General features: G+C 38.1%; 1 protein-coding gene across 7 annotated transcripts in view; it reads right to left on the bottom strand.

The window, feature by feature from the left end:
• Positions 1 to 20,887, bottom strand: part of OSBPL6 (oxysterol binding protein like 6) — a gene marked incomplete at both ends in the record, with an annotated part of 83,699 nt that overhangs the window by 34,721 nt on the left and 28,091 nt on the right. For 2 of the 7 annotated variants that reach the window (XM_080690271.1, XM_080690269.1), the window contains 7 exons: positions 155 to 288; positions 3,403 to 3,568; positions 8,800 to 8,874; positions 13,313 to 13,405; positions 14,168 to 14,271; positions 17,464 to 17,596; positions 20,701 to 20,871. In XM_080690271.1, the coding sequence (XP_080546397.1) occupies positions 155 to 288; positions 3,403 to 3,568; positions 8,800 to 8,874; positions 13,313 to 13,405; positions 14,168 to 14,271; positions 17,464 to 17,596; positions 20,701 to 20,871 (876 nt within the window). Of the gene's footprint in view, positions 1 to 130; positions 289 to 3,402; positions 3,569 to 8,799; positions 8,875 to 13,312; positions 13,406 to 14,167; positions 14,272 to 17,463; positions 17,597 to 20,700; positions 20,872 to 20,887 lie in introns of all 7 variants that reach the window. The other 5 variants (XM_080690275.1, XM_080690272.1, XM_080690270.1 and 2 more) reach the window with 4 other exon arrangements.

The following is a 20,887-nucleotide window of genomic DNA, read 5'->3' on the forward strand; positions in this document are numbered from 1 at the left end:
GAAAGAAAAATAATAAAATTCAATACTGATATTGCAATATCTTGGGCAAGTTTCAGAAGAATGTGCCACCCCCAGGACTGACTGGCTCGGTCACCCCTCTTGACCTGACAGGGCAGGGACCTTCATGCACATGAAAACGAATATTCCCGTTTACCTGAGACAGTGATTGTCGGAGCCGGGCCATCTGCGTGTTGTGGCCTTTATTATGTTCCTGCTCAGAAACCATCTGCTTCAGCTTCTCTTTCTCTATAGCTATGCTATTAAATGCAGACTTCAAAAGAGAATGCACTGGGCGGGGAGAAAGGTGAGAGATGGATAGTAAGTGCATTCAGAAAGAACATATAAAACAATGTGTTTCTAAGGATTTTAACTCATTCCTAGACAGTTTCCAAAAAACTGAAAGTCTAATTAAAAATCAGCCTTAAAATGGAATTGATCATTTTGACAAATATTGATATTTAAATATGGCAATTATAATTAATTGGGGTAACAATTTTAGCATTTTATACCAGAGAAACCAACAAAGATTTAAAATCTGCATCTAAAATTATCAACATCTAGTATAAGCTGGGCATGGGGGAACACACTTGTAATTCCAGCATTTGGGAGGCTGAGATAGGAGGATCATGGTTTGTGGACAGCCTGAGCTACTTACTGAGGCCCTCTGCAACTCAGTGAGACCCAGTTTCAAAGTAAAGAATAAAAATTAGGGCTGGAGGTGGAGCTCAGAGGTAGAATGACCTTGGGTTCCATCCCCAGTATATCGCAAAAAGGAAAATAAATAAAATAAATAAAATGTTAATATCCATTCTAAATATCAATATTTATAAATTAAATTATGATCCCTAGAGGGAAAAGAGAACATGTTTTAATTGCCATATTTGATGCTATTTTTAGCAATTATGTGTAGTATTAAGTATCATAAAAGCATTTAGAGTTATTAAAAAATTATTTCCCCAAAGCATATACCCAAAAAAGGGCATTATATGAGTCCTGTGAACATAAAACAATTAGTCCAACTATTCTAAGTTGCTTTGGCTGTAGGAAATAATTTTGTTTTCAGAATAGCACTTGGATTGCTTTCTCAGGAATATCTTGATGTCCAAAGTTCTTTGATTTACTTATTTATTTTTTGTGAGGAACCCAGGGGCTTTTCTACCTCCGGCTATACTCCCATACCCATTTTATATTTTATTTGGAAACAGGGTCTCACTAAGTTGCTGAGAGCCTCACTAAGTACCTAAGGCTGGCTTTGAACCTGTACAATCCTCCTGTCTCAGCTTCCCAAGTGCTGGGATTACAAGAGTGTGCCACTACTCCCAGCCAAAGTTCTTTGATCTAAAAACAACAATAAAGACACAGCTCTCTCATTTTCTATATATTTAACAACTTATTTTAGTAAAATATGAGGCAGTCTTTGACTATGAACTACAAAAAGGTTGAATTTCCAACTCCTCTTTTATCTATTTATTATTACTTTTTGGTAGGGGCACTATACCTCTGAGTGACACCCCCAGCCCTATTTTTTTGTTTTGAAACAGGGTATCACTAGTTGCTGAGGGCCTCACTATATTGTCTAATTCCTTTTTTTTTTTTTTTTTACAATAACAGAGTTTCTATAACAAGGTTTTCTAAAATAAATATTTCCTTACTTGAGAAAGGTTATTTTTTCAAATGAGTACAAAATTTTAGCACACAATTTAGTGGCTGGATTAAAGTGGGAAAATGGCAGGACCTCAAGGGATTCATAATGCTTTGATTTATGTTCTATGTTCCATCATCAATTTAGAGGTAATAACTGGGTAGGTGAAATGCATTAACCTTTAAACACAGACTCCTCTCCCATTTAAAAACTCGTCAAGCTTTCTAAAGAGGTCACTCAACAGTGTCAGGAAAGCCCCCTTTCCCCCTAGCACGGAAAATTTGTGTGCCTGTTGAAAAGAAAATATAAGAGTTTCAACGGAGGCTTTAAAACTTTGTTGATACTTGGATTTCCTGAAAGCTTCAGGATTGCAACTGAATACACAAAGCCTTCCTGAGGCAGCCTTTAAATTAATCCACCCTCTTCAGCAGCCGTGCCGGGCTCGAATGTGTTTTCTCATTCTACTTTCTGCCCCCTCAGAAGTAAAAGTTACTGGCCACGAATCTATGATGTTATGTGAACAAAATATGATTGCTCTAGTCTAAGAGCATAATTAGTATCAGGTTAATAACGCAACACAAATGCACTGACTAGGAGTACAAAGGAGGTGAGAGAGTTGGACCTGTAGAATCTCAGTGGAAAAATCTACAGAAAAACAAGGGGTAAACTGATTTAGTTTAATTGTTTTAAGAGTTATGTAATTAAAGAAACATCTGATTATCTCTCATATACCTACTATCTGTAATCCAGAGAGTATTACAGTCAGAAGATAATTACATTGGAAGCCAAGGCTCTTGTTGAACCCCACAGCCCCTCTTTCTGGTGGTTTAGTGTCACTGAGTTCAACATTACCAGGGACATCTTAGGATGCACCCTTCTTTCTGAGCCTCCAGGTCTTGAGTATTAAGGGGTACATGAGATGCTCTATTTAACATCCATCTTCTGGAATATTTTGCAATTTGTTATTGGCCTTCCAGCTATCCTGCCAAAATGCCAGGCACATGAGGGAAGCCACTTTGGGTGGCCAGGCCAGATACCATCAAGCAACACTAGTTAGTGACAAGGGTGCTGAAGCTTTGCTCTTGGCTGAGCCCTGCCTGAGTTCCTGATCCTTAAATTGTAAAATGCAATAAATGAATGTTGATTAAAAGAAGAGGCTCACATGGTATCTTTCTTTTATTATTATTATTTTTTGTTTGTGGTACTGGGGATTGAACCTGGGGGGTGTCCTACCTTCAAGCTACACCACTAGCCCTATTCTATGTGAAACAGGGTCTCGCTAAGTTGCCGAGGGTCTTGCTAAGTTGCTAAGGCTTGCTTCAAACTTGTGATTCTTTTGTCTCAGCCTCCTAAGTACTGGGATTACAGGCATGCACCATCATACCCAGCTCAGAATCTGTTTTCCTTGCTAAGGACAACCAATAAGCATGTATTAAAAGAAAACTAAGAGACATTTTAAGAAAGATGTTAAGTGTAGTATCCTGCTGGGCTGCCTGGGACAACTGTCTTTATCTTTCTTCTTCTTGGCACCCCTTATGACACCTTATTCAGTCAAAACTCAAACCTGTGGTGAGTGTTCTCTCAATGGTCAGGTGGCATGTTCTGCTGCATTTTGTGTACAGAACTCCAAATACAATATGAAACCATTTATTCTTTCTACCATTATCAACTAGACAAAAGGAAAAAAAATAAATCTTTCATCAAACAACTTTCCTCAAAGAAGAGACCTTCTTTAAAGGGCACATTAGATTTGTTGTTACCTTTCTGTGCAATTAGACAGAATTCTTCTTGAAGCTTTGTATAATCTGTTGAACTTTCCAGAGGGTCAGTGAGGTGGCTAGGTGGAGTCTGAAATTCAATATCTGCACAAAGGTTGGGGTTGGAGGAATGCAGGCGAACCGGCGACATGGTGGCACTGAAAGGAACCTGAAAGGGGAAGATAAAAATTATTAATGAGCAACAGTGCACTGTTCCACCTTCTCCTACACAGAAAAGATCCCTCCTGTGCTTTAAAGTAATAGACTCTTCTCTGATGACACACTCAGGCACACTTGGTACTCATTTCTTTTGCAGGTAGTTGGGCTGGAAAGAGGAAGTCTCAGTTTCCAGAGCTGATTTAGAACTCTCAGACTCACTGGCTTTTTACTGCTTCTGAGAGATGACTACAGGATGGCAGGAAGAAAAGGCACAATCTCAGAGAAGCTTCAACTCAGAACTCACACTGGTACCTAAAAAATAACTGGCAGAAAACTACAGTTCGAACTGTGATGTGTCTGAGCTTCTCTTACAATGTCCCAAGCAAGGATCACGCTCCCTCCTCTGAGCCTGTAGCTGGATCTGACTAGATATGCATTTGAGAAATGCTTTCAGAGATTGATTTGTTCTATAGCCATTAGATAGCACACAAATTGAGTTCAACAGTATAGACAATAATACCTCATACAATTATATTTAAAATAGAATTGTTAAATTGTGTGTAATAAGTGCAGTTTATTTTATAAATCACTGTAGTGCTTTGTATGTTACCAACAACTCTGTTATATATAGGAGCATGGTTTTCGAACTGGCCAATCTTGAAAAGCATTAGGTAGAAAACGTCATATTACTATAGATGTCCCCAAATGCCTCAAGCACCTCCACCCAGCTGGCTCTGGACTTGGCTCGTGACAGTAAAGAAAAGGCACCTTTTTCCAGAGGGCAGACAAGCATTCTTGGAAAATAAAAATGCCAATCCCTCTGGCAAGTCAGATCAGCAGAAACTTTTTGTTGACTCTCACTGCACAGGTGTCCATTCGCTTGTCCTCAGGACCCATAGTCTGGATTCCACCAAGAGCCAAGTTTTTTATAATCCAAAGGATGGTGTCCACTCCCTACCTAAGAGGAAACTTGCCTCAGGAGGAAGGAGTCAATACCTTGACTGGAGTGTATATATCAGAGATACTTTTTAATTTTATGATGTTTCCCTTTAAACTTCTTAAAAAGTTTGGTGAGGAGAGGGAGCAAAGGAGATGGATGGGTAGAGGAGGTGGAGAGAATTGAAAGACTTTGGCCTGAGGTGAAGCTGTAGGGCACTGAGACCAAACAGAAGGCTCTTCCAAAGTAGTTGCACTGGCCAGAAGTTATTCTTTCTCAAAAGCTATTCCAGGCTTACTAGGGCGTGAAGTGAGGAGGAAGCAGCTTTCCCCTCTAAATTCAGGCAAGGTAAGCATGCTGAAATATGTTGTCCAAAGCATTTGGTATCTGGAATTATCAAAGTCACTCTACCTTGTCCTCCAGGGGGACCTTTGCTACACAGGGCTGGGAGATGTCAACAGCTTGTTTATCTTATCAGGCTCAAAACTTCTGTCTCAGACTTAAAACAGAGAATTGGTAAATAATTCATTTGAGAAAACGAAGTACTGGGGGTTAATAATTTGCTGGAATCCTGTCTAAATCACTTTCATGATAACAACGACTGAGGTCCTTTGGGGATACCTAAAAAGGAATAGAATTTATGTGGAAGAACAGAGATGAGAGTGGTGATGCTAATCTAGAAAGGGCAGTCCATTGATATCCCTAAGGGAGAGACATGGAGAATCTCAGAAAGGTTAGTGGAGATTAGGAGGTCATGGAGCAGACTACAAGTTGAAGACATGGGTGGACCAGGGATTTTTTTAGATTCCTGATACAAAAAAAAAAAAAAAAAAACACCAACAACTAGCAAAACATTAAGAAAAATGGATGTGGTGTCAGTTGATGGGGGTGTGCTAAGTGTCATGGAAAAGGGATTATGTGCCTTCTGGAGCCCTCAGCACTCCAAGGTCTCATCTGGCTTAGCAGTCTCTTCCAAGTAGTGCTGAGTCGTGAGAGCTGGGGAGAGGTTCCATAGAGAAACTATCATGCAGTGACAACTGACAGAGGCCAGTAAAGACCCACATTTGTCCTGAACACCACATTTGCCTCTCAGTGAACGTTGAAGTCAGATGATGAGAAGAAATATATAAGTTTATATTTTGAACATAATGGAAGTTTAAGTTGGCTATTAAAACAATAAAAGTGTTTTTCTATTTTACTCACATGGAAAGGGATTTGGAATGCTACATTCAAATTGCAATCAGACAGTTACCTAAAAAACTGAAAACTAATTTCTATATACTTATGACTGAAACTGTGTAAATTGATATCTTTTTGTTAAAATAAATGTGTTAAATAGGTGATTGTAATTTAGGAATTCATGAAATTAACTGACAAAACAAGTTGGTATATATTAATCTAACTAATTAACTATCTCTTTACCCTAAGGATTTATTTATTTGTTTTATTCATCAATTTGGGTATAATGACATTCAAAATTTCAAATGCTAGCTAATTTTTCTATCAGTGTTGGCTGGAATAGGAGTTGTCAGGAGCTTTTTGGTTTATACCCAATAACCCTCAATACTACAGGGTTTCCATCCTGCTCAGGAAAGAAACTCATGGCTTCCTGTAAGTCTATAATTGGGAAGAAGCCTGATCCTGAAATGTTCTGGTTCCTGTAACTAAGATGCTTTTCACCCCCGTCTATAAAGACATCGAGAGAGAAGTGAATGGAGAGTGGAATTGTCGACCCTGAAATTTAGCAATGTTCAACATAAAAGATAGCAGCACACACTGGGTTTAATCCTCAGCAGAGAAAATAAAAGAGTACACCCAGAGGTATGAGATAGATATTCACTTCACAGGACTAATCAAGCCAGTGTCAAAGTCCCCTGTTTTGAGGAGCCTGCACTATGCGTACAGGGATCCTTTTTGGGGCACTGACTGCTTTGGGCCCCTCAGTGTTCTTTCATGGAGAAGGGCTAGTGTGTCTCTGTTTCCAACTTGTTCTGTGGGGTCTGGCTGATGTCACAAGTTGACCATTTTGAGTACTACTGCTAGGGGTAAACAAGAATAAATTCTGGAAGCATATCCTTGGATATACTTTTTTTTTTTGGCACGGTCTCAGGCACACCAGAAACCTTGAGCATGTGAGGAAAGCAACTGATTAGAAATCATTTGGAAGGGTTTTAGGCAAAAGGCATCCAAAAGGATAGGTTAGGCTCAAAATGCATGGAATATCATCAGAATCAGGCAGAGGAAGGACTCAGAAAACCACTGCAATAAAAAAAATGGGGGGGGGTCATCAGCGTCAGGTCACTGGGATCAGGAGACAGATGGGCTGAGGGAGCCAGTGGAGGGTCCTGCTCCATGTTGTTTTATCATAGCATCAAAGCTACATATCCTAAGGCATTTAGAATACACATTCCCCCTAGTTACTCCACAAAACTTTCAATGTTGCTAGTAGCTTTTCTCATTAGATGTGCCTAAATTATTTTTATAGCTTCTTTGGTCACAGCTACACTAGAATGTGAGCACTAATGCTTTCTTCTTCTAAAAGCTTTTTCTCTTATACCCTCAGTTTTACAAAGTAGAAACCTATTCTATTCAAGTAGGTGGATATTCTAATTCTTGTTCTATTTACTGTAGATACCTGCAATGTAAAGAACGAATGCAGCAGAAACGCAATCATCTCCCTAGCATGTATATTTTTAAGAGAAAGTATATTTTTAAAAGAAGTATATTTTTAGAAGTATATTTTTAAAAGAAACATTGCTATTTTTATAAAATGATTGACCTCTCCATGCTATGATGTTCTCTCTAATAATCATTTGGATTTCTCAATTTTATGAATGAAAACTACATTTAAGAGTGATTTGATTTATTATGCATATATCTATTATCAGAAATTGCTACCACTTCTGGATCATGGGCTTTATTCATCTGAATCTGAATATATGCAAAAGATATACATTGACTATGAAAGCAATTTCAATTTGTTCCAATGTTCACAAAACTGTGAATTTAAGAGTCAGTTCTCTAATAAGCTTCAAGTCACTGCATGTTTAATAATCAAAAGCAATTTCATCCTTCAAACAATCTGGCTAAATACTTACATATAAAGTCAGAGTCAATGACTAATCATAAAGTAGAAAGTCAATTCTCCTTGCACCAGGTCTACTACAATGCAAGCAAAATCTTTTCATATCTTTTAGCAATTTTAGTCTTAAAATATACCCCACCCTTAGCAAGAGTAAGACGGTTGTTGCTTCAGGAAATATACACTAGCCAAAAAAAAAAACAACATATGTGATTGCTATTCACTCAACACTTGATTTTTACAAGTTCCTAAGATCTCATGATCAAACAAGTTTATAATTTATTTTTATTCAGCAAAGGGTTCTTTTTTGGGACAGCATCTAATTTGGGACAGCCTGTTGCTCAGGCTGGCCTTGAACTCCTGGGCTCAAATAATCCTCCCGTCTTAGCTTCCAGAGTAAGCCAGGGCTATAGAAGTATATCATCATGCCTGACTTATAAAAGGGCGCATGTGTGTAGATAGTCTATTTCATATCCCAAATGAATATTCACCATTCTTTGCTTTATCTGAATCAATGTATCTCCTATTCTCCTTATGTCTATTTCATTTTCTTTTAGAAAAGAACAAAACAAACAATAAAAACTAACTTTTGGATATGGATTAAACACCATTTCACTCTGTGGTTTTTTTCCCCATTTCTACAGTATATTTTCTGACTTTCATGTCTGTATTCTTTCCAGAAAACAATTTTTCCTTGCTAAATGTAATTTGGATAGCCATTTAGAGATGACATCAAAATTCACCTTTTCTTACCCTCTCTTTCTCACATCCTTTTCAAATAGTCCCATGGCCACAAAAAAAAGAACAAAATTTATGCCTGTATTAACATGACTTTTCTTAGGAAAAAAAACAAACAGAAATCAGTTAGCAAAGGTTCTAATCTCTAATATCATATGGAAAACAAAACAAAAACCCTAAAAATATCACTTAGGAAAAGCTCCCACCATGGGACAATATACTCAGTTTGGCACACTTGAGTTTACATAATTTCTTATGCTGAGAGTGCAAGTCAGGAGTTGGGTTATGTCCATAGTTCTCCATTGCAAAAAATGAATACCCATGTCCGGCTCCTGCCATGCAAAGACAGAGATCATGCAAAAGCTGGGCCCACATGACTGTATAGATGCTTTCCGAAGAGTGGTGCCTTCAGGGTGGGGAGGTGACCCTGGTACACAGTTTCTCATTCTCATTCAACTTCCCCCTGAGATTGAAATCCACTCACTGTTGTAGCCACTGCTGCTGCTAGCCTCTGCCGGCGCCGGGTGGTGTTGAACTGGCCCTTCGCAGGTGGCCCTTCCTGACAGTGAATGGGAGAAGGGAAGGGGTAAAAACATGGGATGGTGGGGGAGGGGAGAGGATGGAAATGGGAGGATGAAAGATAATCAGACAAGGGAGAGGGAGAATTTTTAACTGAAGTTGATTTTTCTTGAAAAAAAAAAAATCTTAGCATTGAGAAGAGCTCAAAGGCACTCATGCCATGAAAAATGCTCAATATTCTCACTGCAGATCATTTAAACACAGTAAGTCTGTTTGCTGACTCTAACTCTTACCCCCAAAAGAGACGGAGAGTTACAGACTAATGAATACTCTTGTGATTTTAAGGTAAAATAAATGTGCATACTGCTTTGTACATGTGAAGCCATGTTACATGAAGTCAAAAGACACCGAATAAATGAAAAAATAAGTTGAGGAAAAACTGATTAAATAATGTGTGGGGGCTCAAATGAGTAAGTTGTAATGAGAGTATCCTCTTTGACAGGCAGAATGTTTTTCATTTCCTACTGGGAGAAAAATATAAGGGGAAAGGTCCTGGGATTCTTAAGCTTCCTAGTGAATTCCCTACCATAAAGCTTGCTTGCTGGGACTCAACACTAGGAATAGTGTTGGGATCTCCAAGTCAAATAATTTTTCCAAGGTGGAAGCCTTTTCTTGCGGGATAGGAATAAGAAAAAACAAAAACAAAAACAAACTCAAGGTTCTTATTGTGCAGAGACAATGCCTATGGAATTGGCTTTAAAAGCTTAGCATAGGTTCTGCTTAGTGATGGGCACATATGCATAAACCAGAAGACTCGTGGTGCCTCCTCCTCCTCCACCCCTTGATAGTGGATAGGATTAAGGGATAATGATGTTTCCTTTAACCACTCAATTCTACCTCTCTCTGCCAGACCTGGAGTTTTCACAGTTGTAAGCAATAATTTCACTTCTAATCAGCTGAGATATCCTTTCTCAGAATAACCTCAGTCAACTTTTAAAATAATCTGATTTATAATTATTTCAAAACGATAACTACTACAGAATTTTGAAGGCAAAATTCAGTGACACCACAATAAGTGCAGATTGAGAAAACAGCATGACTGCTTGTCTGTTCTTTTTTATTTTTCTTATTGGTGCTTTGTAGTCATACATCTTAATGGGGTACAAGATGGTGAGGCATACACGCACACATCACTCATTTGGAATGCCAAAAAAATTTTAAATTCTATCCCCGATTTTCTTTAAATTTTCTAAATTACTTTCATAAATCCTCACAAACCTACTTATTTATGAATCCCATGTACACACATATCTACATAATCTTATTTCCACAAAAAGTTATTCTATAAAAAATCATTTTTAATGTAGTAAAAGGAATAACTTTTTACAATTTGAGGGTATATGAGATACATGTCATGGCAGACCTGCTACTAATGTACATTCTGCTAATCCTCATTACCTCCAGTAGGTAAGCGTCTAGTATTTAATTAATGTTATGGGCAACACAGGAAATATAGCAGATCTTTCTTCTATACTACACCTTTAAAAATCATTCCCTTTTTGACTTTTATACACCATTTAAAACATCCAAACTGAGCATGCTGCCTAAATTTGTCATTTTTATTAGAAGCAGAAAACTTCAAGTTTGGGAGACAGGAAGTCCATTTTTTAAAAGATAATCCCTTACATGTCATTCTAGGACAGAGGTTGGCTTCATGAGTTACACAATGAGTTCCTGAGGCCAACTATGCAATTATGTCTAATAAAAATAAGCCATATAGGTCTAAGATTTAATCTTCACATTTGAATCAAGAGCACAGTCTCACCTATGCAAAGATAAGAAATCACATATCCAGTAAAACACCTTCATTTTCATTTTCCTGAGGTCAACTTTTAAAATGATCTGATTTATAATTATCTCAAAATGATAAATACTATAGAATTTTGAAGGCAAAATTCAGTGAAACCACAACAGTAGCTATAGCAGTAATAACAACTACCACAACACGATAAAACAAGACATTCTAGGTTCCTTCACAATGGCTAATGTAAAAGATACAACAATAGAGATGGAATGTGACCTGTCGTAACCAACACTCGGAAAGTGAGATGATAATGAACTCAAAACAAATATTTGGAATCATTAGATGGAATCCTCACAGTTAAAAAGTATTTCAAATAGGAGGGGGGAGCCTGGGTACTTGGGTGGGGAAAAAGTGGTGGTAATGTTCAATTTACCAGAGTAAAAATAAATGCGATACCAGCCTTTAGGAAAGACACAGCTGAGTAATGATATTCATGTTCATATTCATGCACAATCATTGCTGGGTCCCCACAGCTGTGCATGTAGAGGGAACTTTGAGAAACTTCCCAATCATAGTGGACCAACACCCTGGGGCTTCTGGATGACATGTTGGCTTGGGGGAGCAGACAAGGCCCAGGGATGGTACCAAATTCCACAGCATTTCAGTCTATGAAACATCTCGTTTAAGTCCAAGTGGGAGTGCCCTTGTCCTGGGAGTGATTAAGAGCTTATTGCTACCACAAGTCTATTTGTCTCTACTTAAAGTGGAGACCATATCTCTTAATTTTTCAGAAGACAAAGTTTTCTTTAAATATGAGATGATTTAAACTTCCCTCAAAAATATCTAAACAAGAATTAAAAGGGTCATTTTGTCAATCTTTGGCAAAATAAAAATGAAGCCAAATGGCACAAGTAAAAAAAATAAAAAAACTACTCAAAGATATGTGAGGAGTATAGATAAGTGGAGAATATTTTCCCACTTTGGGAACTATGTTTTTATGATGACTTTAAGACAGACAACAACTGTGAAAGAGAATATGTTCAGAGGCATACGTGTGCGTGTGCATGCATGTGTGTGCGTGCGTGTGTGCGTGCGTGCGTGCATGTGTGTGTGTGTGTGTGTGTGTGTGTGTGTGTGTGGCTGGGGATGGAACACAAGGCATTTTACCTTTGAGCTACACCCCTATCCCTGTTTTACTTTTCATTTTGAAGCAAGATTTTACTAAGTTCCTTGCTAAGTTGCTGAGCCTCTTGTCTCAGCTTTCCAAGTACTGGGATTATGGCATGCCTTACCATGGCCAGCTATGGGAGAATACCTTATAAAAACAGGTAAGTGATATCTATTCACAAATGAGTATGTCCTTATGATGTTAGCCTTCTTCAATTATTGTATTTAAAGGAATGGCTCTCTGAATAAAAAATGGTTCTTTTTTTCTTGTTATGAAAACTACAGATACCAAGCTTAAAATAAATGAACAAATATACAAAAATTAGACAATCATAAGTTTCAAAGGAAACTATCCAAAACAATTTTAGGTAATTTTCTTGTGAAAGCATTTGGCACATTTGTAACTACAGTACTAATTTTATGAGGAGAAAACACAAAAAAACTTGAATAAAGGAACAAAAATTTGTATTTATAGAATGTAGAAATTCTTAATAAAAATAGGCCTCTAATCCTAATGAAAATTTATTTTTAGTAGATTAGTGAGCAAAGCAACAGGTTGTTATTTACATATTCAGAATGACAATGTTATTAAAGCAGTTAGAATTAGAAAATTATTTTATTAATTATTCAGAAGAAATTGAATAATTATGAAAAACATTTTCTTCTTTTGTATTAGAATATAAATTGATTTGTAGTATAATAAAAAGCCAAATAATAAGTATGATTTTGATTATGGACAAGAATCATTTAGAATATACAACTAAGATTAGTAGGGATTCTAGTTTAAGGAACTGAAAGTAATATGGTTTATGACATAAGACAAAATTTTAGGTAATAACCATATTTTTCTATCATTGAAATAATATAACATAAGAGGATCTTACTTTAAAAATTTAGAAATACTTATTTCAAATAAAAGATTATGTAAAATAAATTTCAAGTAAATGTATTAGGAGCCACTTTAAGACTTTAGTTCAGAATTATAATGAGTGTTGCAGGCTAAACAATATCTATTTCAACAGAGTCATAGAATTTTAGATTTGAAAGATAATTCAGAGATGATTAAATTAACCACATCATTTTATCCAGGAGCAAATGAAATCCGAGAAAATTGAACAGAAGTGCACAAAATTATACAGCCAGACAATCACAGTAATTAGGTTAAAACCCAGATTTGTTGATTTTAATCTATTGCACCCCTGGTATTTTTCTTGATAGAAAAAAATTTGGATAAATTTGACACATAAAAAGTGCTTTTAGGATCCAGTATATATACATTAATGAATGAAAATGCTGCTTTGCAGGCATAATATATAGTTTTAATCTTTCTGCCAAATTTTCTTCATTTATGCAAAAATAAGTAAAACAGATTTCCCACTATTTCAGAGAAGTACAGTTTTAAGGTAGTTAAGCTGCTCTCTCAATCTAACATCTCTGAACTGATATATAAAGATGAATCCTTCAAAAGTATATAAAAACATGAAGGAAAGAAAAGTAAAATCTGTACCTGCAGTTGTATTTTTGTATCTTTGCTGACACTTTTTGTTCTCCAGCGTCTCGTGACCCGCTTGTCTTTCTTTGAAATATCTACACAGTTAGCCTACATTACACAAATAGTTAAAAGCAACAAGGGGTTATTACGTTCACATAGATGATACACAAAGAGCACAGCAAGTTAGTAAGTCACTGTTAGAATCTGGAAGCCAACCAGCTAGGGAAAGAGGCATTGCATTCAAAACAGAGACAAGAATGTGGTCGTACAACACATTTTTCTGATATGCAAAATGAAAACAGGATTAGAGATCTTGAGCATTTTTTTCTACAGAAAAAGTCAATTCTGAAAGTATCTAATTGTGTATCTTCAAATCTATCATTTCTAATGCAAAAGAAATGTGGAAGAATGATTGGTGGATATATTTCCATAGCAGTTTATAGTATATTTAAATGTAAACCTTTTTTTTTTTCCTGGTACTGATGGTGGAACCCAGGGGCATTCTACCTCCGAGCTACACCCTCAGCCCTATGTTTTATTCTTTATTATGAAACAGGGTCTCACTGAGTTGCAAAGGGCCTCATGAAGTAGCTGAGGCTGTCCGCGAACCGCAATCCTCTTGTCTCAGCCTCCTGAACGCTGGGATTACAAGCATGTGCCACCATGTCTGGCTAAAACATTTTCTTAAAAGTCAGTTTAATTAACACAATGACACCAAGATTAAAAAATGTTAAGCATAATTCCAGAATGTCAGCTAGTGTCTACTGTGGTTATTTCCCTTTAAATATTACCTTGTATATTATAGAACGATCCAGGAAAGATTAAAGGTTAGTATCTTGAGTCTTTTTTCAGCAGCAGTAATAGATTTACCTGCATGTCAGTAAAATTAGGTGCTGACTGAGTTCTCTGAAGTATTTCCAAATTTTGCAAGAGTTTGCTAAGTTCCACAAGGTTTGACTGGCAATGTGCAAGATCTAATAAAAATCAGAAATAAAAACGTGTTAGAATTAGGCAGGGAGTGTTGGTGATGGTAATAAAAGTTATTTACTCCACAATGTGGCAAATAGAATGAAGCAAATCCACGTATACAAGATGGTAACGTGGATTATTAGATGATTTCAAAGCTCATTCTTACCAATTAATGGCTCACAGTTTAAGGGTCATTATAATCTCATTCAACTTGTATGTGATAACTTTTCTGCTAGGGTGGCTTTTGTCAAATGGGGACACACTCAAGGGAACTTAGCAGTCCTGTGGTTTTATTTCTAGGTACATATCTACTTGGTTCTCTAAAATGTTTTATTTTATTTATTATTATTATTATTATTATTATTATTATTATTTTTATTTTTATTTTTTTGGTGGTACTGGGGTTCCTGGAAGCCCTTCTACCTCCAGGCTACACTCCCAGACCTATTTTTACATTTTTATTTGGAAACAGAGTCTCCTAAGCCAGCGCGTGCGGCTGGCTTCGAACCTGAGCAATCCTCCTGTCTCTGCTTCCCAAGCGCAGGGATTACAAGCGTGCACCACCATGCCCGGCTCTAAAATGTTTTATAAGGGGGTTGTCTGGAGTTTGGGGGGAGACCAAGTCAAGTTTAGAAAAATAGAATGAAAATACAAAAATCATTTCAATGTATTTATAATTTAGCTCACTAATAATGTAGTAAAGAATGATTTCTTTAAAATCCATTAAAACATAACACTAACTAATTTAATATTTTATCTCTATGGGGAAAATGTTTCAAGAGCCAAGCAATTTCCTTACATATTTAAGATCTGGGACTGGTGTAGGTTCAGATCTATGAATAGCTAGCTATTTTCAGTATTAAAACTATATATCAGATATATAATGGGTTTGATAAGATGTTGTAGCTTTTGAAATGCAACCAATGAAATATGTAGCCAATGAAATAACCAAGAAATGTTCTTACTTTTGAAATGTACTCATCCCAATATTAGACAATCTCTATGACAAATGATCAGTATAGATGAAAAAAAGTGCTACAAAAGATTAGATAAAAGAGAGTTATTGCGGCGAGAGGGGCTCTTTTCTGGGTATGGAATATTGATGGAAAGGGTTTCGGCAAAATAGGAAGGTGAGGAAGGGGAGAGGGGGCACTGCAGGTGGGGAAGAGCAACCTGTGCAAAAGTACACAGGCAGGCAAATGCTAAGATGCCCATGAACTAGCAAAGCTGGGTTGAGTCTATGAACTGCAAGGCTGAAAGGGTCTGTAGGGCCAGAAAGCAGAGAGCCTGGGCTGCTAAATGCTAGGCTAAGCGGCTTGGCCGGATGCCTCAGAGCCAATGGAGAACCACTGAAGAGTTTCTGCATAAAAGCTATTTTAAGAACTAACAGGGAGCATTATGTAGTGGCAAAGAACTGGCCTGGGGCTTAGTCAAACGTGGACTGACTCCACCAGGGTGGCCGTCCCATCTTGGGCAAACTGTTTAACCCCATGCATTTTACCTTCTTCATCCACAGTGAAGGACAGTGCAATACCAATGTCTCCTGACAAAATAACGCCTGCTACATGCTGGGCCAGGATGTTGCAAGCAGGTTCAAGACTGGTCATTTCCTATGAGCCTCTGAGAGAGAGGAGGCACAGAGAAGGAGACCAAGGGGGAGAGCCAGTCAGGAGGCTGTGTGACTGCTCAGGAGAACGGTGGGCCTGAGTCAGAAAGACAGGAGTGGCATTCAGGAAAAGATAATCAAGAGGAAAGGGCAAGGGGGTATGTTTTCAAAAAAATGAAAGACAGGGCTCGGCCTTGGCTGGATGAACTGGGAGAAGGGTTAAAGATGACGCTGGGGCCTCAGGGTTGGGATGACAGTGGCATTGACAGAGACAGGAGGAATCCCAGTGCTGGGTCCACTTTCAGGGAAGACCCATCTGAGGTAGCACGGTGACATGTTTACACACACGCTCTAGAGTCGGGATGCCCAAGCCTGAAACCCAACTCTACATTACTTGTCATGAGAATTTGGTTGTGGGAGGAAACTTTTGGGTACCTAAGTTTCTCAGAGAAGAAGCTCAAATGTACAGAATCACTTCTGTGGGAAGCTGCAGGAATCTCCAAAGTGAAGTCCAGCTTTTTCCCCCAAACTGAAGGTACTATACTCAAACTAAAAACCTGAGCATTTGGTAACTATATTCAAGGAAAGCTTTTCCATGGAAAGTCAGCTAGACAAGATTATGGATATAAAATTCCTCTGAAATTATAGTTGCACATAAACATTGAGTTTGGGAGGTGGGTGTCACATACTTTGAGCTCATGCACTGGTAAGGTGAAAAAGTTATTATTTGGTTGGAGGATGAGCACAGATGGCCAAATTCTAATTTTTCTAAGTGAGAACATCAAAAAGTTATCTAATATCTACTTTTATTATAATATCAGAAAAGAAAAAGATATTTAATAATCCTGACATCCTTCCAAGGTCATTTCAAAAATTAAGTCAATGAAGTCCTATTAAGTACCTTCTACACTGCCCTTGTTTTTCTCAATTTTGAAGATCAAATGAAAATTGTCTCACAGAACAAAATGGATTGAGTTTGAACCAATGTTCTCTGTCTGATTACAAAAATGAGAAAATAAGTGGGAATTAAATAGCTCAGGGATGGCAGAGTAAGGGAATTGTTTATTAGTTTAGAGTATTTCAAAACGGATCCATAGTGATATACCACTCACAGGTAACTATGGATGGATATAAGCTGCAGTATATTGGAATTTTGTCGTTTATGGCTGGCTTGTCAGAAAACATATACTTGTCCCATGGGTAAGAGAGAGCAGCAGAGGAGGAGACAGTTGTGGGAGTGACCAAGAGAGAAGGGCAGAGCAGAGTCCAGAAGCACAGGCAGAGGGCTCTCCAGGGTCCAGAGGCTGGGGGAATAAGGAGACCAAAGCAACTAGTAAACAGGTGAGAGAAGGCAGAAGTGGTTGGACGTCAAGGCAAGACTGCAGTCCAGATTCATTTGTGAAGGTGAAGGAAAATGACTAAGCAAGAAGCCCAGGACGTGAAATGGAGAAGGATCTAGTGTATAAGAAAAAGGGACGGAGTCAATCGAAGGGGCGAGGGTGAAAGATTCAGCATCCACAGTTCACCTCAATAACTGTTTTTGCTTGGTTTTGGGGGCTTATTCTGATAACCATCATGGGCAAGAACTAACCTTCAGCACACCTGTCCATCTCTTCCGAGTCCTGTAACCAGGCTGCCACCTTACTCTGGCCAGTCGTGCAGGTTGCAGGGAGGCTGTTGCTGCATGGTAAAGGGGACTGCCAGGGGAAGCTGTTTGGCTGCACCTACAACAGACAAAAACAGAGATGAGGCACATGATCACAGGAGGCAGAAACAGTGCATTTAAATAATCACTAAAAAGCACAAATGCTTTCCGAGCAAAGTTAAGGAAGAAAAAAATAATAAAAGACACACTGGAAATGTGGAAGAAGCCTCTCAGCTAAATTCAGTATGTGCTCAGTGAAGGCACCATTCATAAACAGTAACAGCACTCTCAGTAAGTTCCTAGCTCCATCGTCCAGTGAAGGGGACAGTATTTGAGTATGTTGTATCACACACCTGTGAGGACCTGCCAACCCAAATCCCCAATAATTTTAAATTACTCAGTAAATTGTATTTGATACAGTTTTCTTATTGCAGTACTATTAACTCATGATTAAAGCATTTCCTTTCCAAAAGCTTCAGTTTCAAGGTCTTGTCAACAGATTGTGATTCCTAAATCCATCAACGAGCAGCTTTCAAATGCATACTGGAAATTATTTATAAAGCCAGTTTTGCCAAGCCATTCTCTCTTGTGTATGGATTTTTCCATTAGAAGGATTTTATGTGGAATAAATTAAAGTTGTACAAAATATGCAGATATTAGGGTAACTGAAACAAATACTCAGTGAAGTAAGTGGAAACATACTTCCCTAAAAGTTGAAATAACTTTAAAATTTGATATTTGATTTTAATATCCAATTACAACTTACTGTCTCTTCTAAATCATTATGAAGAGAATGTGGTGCATGGTTAGCAAACTCAAACTTGCATATCACCCATAGAGGGCGAGTCACTGACCAATTAACATTCAGGAATATCATATTTTGATTTGTAGAAGACAAGTGAAATGATACAAGCCTCTTTTCAGTCTTTACTGCATTTTCATAAATGCAATGAAAATCTTTCTCCAAGTTAGATATTAGAGGTATGTCACTAGTGCAATCAGAGAAACATCTTTTGTGAAAACCAAAATTAACAAACTTTCTTATTCCAAGGCAAACAGGAGGGGAGCATTTGGTTCCCTTAACCATACTCAAGTATTACCCAAATCACTGAAAAAACAAGAAGGATGAAAACAATGTATTTTTGCCAAAGATTCAGGCAGAAGCTGGAAGAGCTAAAGAATTAAAATTATATATATTTTTCAAAGATCCATTTCTAATTTAATTTGGACTAATGCTGGGATTTATTTCACCTTATAGTAAGAACAGCCCAGAGCAACTTGGGGACAGTCTTGAGCATCTGAAAGTTCCCAATCTTCCGCCAGGTGTGGTGGCACATGCTTGTAATCCCCACGCTTGGGAGGCTGAGACAGGAGGACTGCACAGGTTTGAAGCCAGTCTCAGCTACTTAGTGAGGCTCTCAGCAACTTGGTGAGACCCTGTTTCCAAATAAAGTATAAAATAGGTCTGGGAGTATAGCCCGAAGGTAGAAAACCCCTGGGTTCTACCCCCATACCATTAAAAAAAAAAAAAAAAGAAAGGTTCCCAATCTTCTTTGTCTCCTGACCTCTTGCTGAGTTCCCTTTTATTTCATAACTGGTTGATATTAGGGTTAACCCAGCATCATATTTCTAGGAGAAAGGGAATTAAACAGTCCTGAGCAAAGATGAAATCATAATGAAATAATGCAAGATTTGAGAGACTTTGTGAAACAAAAATTACTTAAGAAATTTTTATTGAGCTAACAAAACTGGATATAGCAATGTTAATTCAATTTGATTTGGTTTAGCCTTGCAGTTTCTCAGTGCTTTGCAAAGGAAACATGCATCGATGTATTGCCTACATTACTCTGTAAACAAACAAAAAGCAGAACCTCCACTGAAATATTACTGAGTCAAATCCTTGTGGCCGCTGTCTCTGTCCCCCCATATCCATGTGCCAAGTGTGAAGCCGGAGTGCTCCCGGCCAGTACACTGTGGCCATGTTTTAGGAAACATAATTGTTGAATCAAAGGTAGAAAAAGCTACCTCTCTGCCTGTTTTCTCAACCTTAGGTTTTTTTTTTTGTTTTTTTTGTTTTGTTTTTTTTTTAAATTGTGCTGGGGATCAAAACCAGGGTGACTCCAGCATGTTAGGCCACTGAGCTACATCTGCAGCCCCCCCCCTTTTTTGGTGGTACTGGGGATGGAACCCTTCTACTTCTGGGCTACACTCCCAGACCCATTTTATATTTTTTATTTGGAAACAGGGTCTCTTAAGCCAGCGCGATCCTCCTGTCTCCACCTCCTAAGTGCAGGGATTACAAGCATGTGCCACCACGCCCCGCTATCCAGCCCTTTTTAATTTTTATTTTTAGGCAGAATATTGATAAGTTGTTCAGGCTGGCCTCGAACTTTGTGATCCTGATGCCTCAGCCTCCCGAGCAGCTAGCATTACAGGCATGCCATTTCTGGGCAAATTCTTTACTATATCTGAACTTTGGCTATATGAAACATGAGAGATGAAGTAGACTACCTGTATCGTTATCACAATCTCCAGTTCATTTGTCTTAACTTCCTGAGGTAATTTTCTATCCTCTCTCTGAGCAACACATGATTACAGCTCAAGGAAAGAATGCAAGCCTCTCTTTCAGAACTCTGAGGCCTTCTTACTACAACTCAGGAAGACTAGATTACTGGGTGCTGATTAAGCAGATGTTTGCTATCCTTCCCAATATTCCTTTAAAACTCCTTAAAAATAGAATGCAGTCTATATATCAGAAAGGAAAATTAGCTCTTAATTCTTTTGGTGATCCACATTTCAGCCTAATTTGTACCTGTGATTAGCTTTTTTTATTATTTGATACTGGGGATTGAACACAGGGGCATTCTATCTCCTAGCTACACTCTCAGCCCTTTAAAAATTATTTTGCATTTGAAACAGGATCTCACTAAGTTGCTGAGGCTGCCATAGAACCTGCGATCCTCCCGTCTCAGGCTCCGGAATACTGAGATTATAAGCGTGCGCCACCATGCTGAGCTTGTGATTAACTCTGATGCCAGTGTCACTACTGTCCTGACACTTAGGAGACAGTGTCAGTTTATAACGCAACCTTTTCCTTTCTGGAGTTTTCAAATGAGGCACAGTGATGTGTTTGCATGATTTTCTAAGCAATTTCTGGCTGGTTTTTATAGAGTGACGTCATACCTTTCCATCCACAACAGAAACATTAGCGGCTGGGGAGGACTCAGCTGTGGAGGTTGCAGGGAATATATGAAAGCTAGCATCTCTTGGTGATCTCACGATTTCATTCTGACGGTACAACCGGTGATGTCGCAGCTTGGAGACCCACGCATCAAACCAATCCTGGGATTTCACCTGCAGCAACGAGCAA

This window comes from Muscardinus avellanarius, assembly GCF_963383645.1.
Source record: "Muscardinus avellanarius genome assembly, chromosome: 2".
In the NCBI taxonomy this organism is placed as follows: domain Eukaryota; kingdom Metazoa; phylum Chordata; class Mammalia; order Rodentia; family Gliridae; genus Muscardinus; species Muscardinus avellanarius.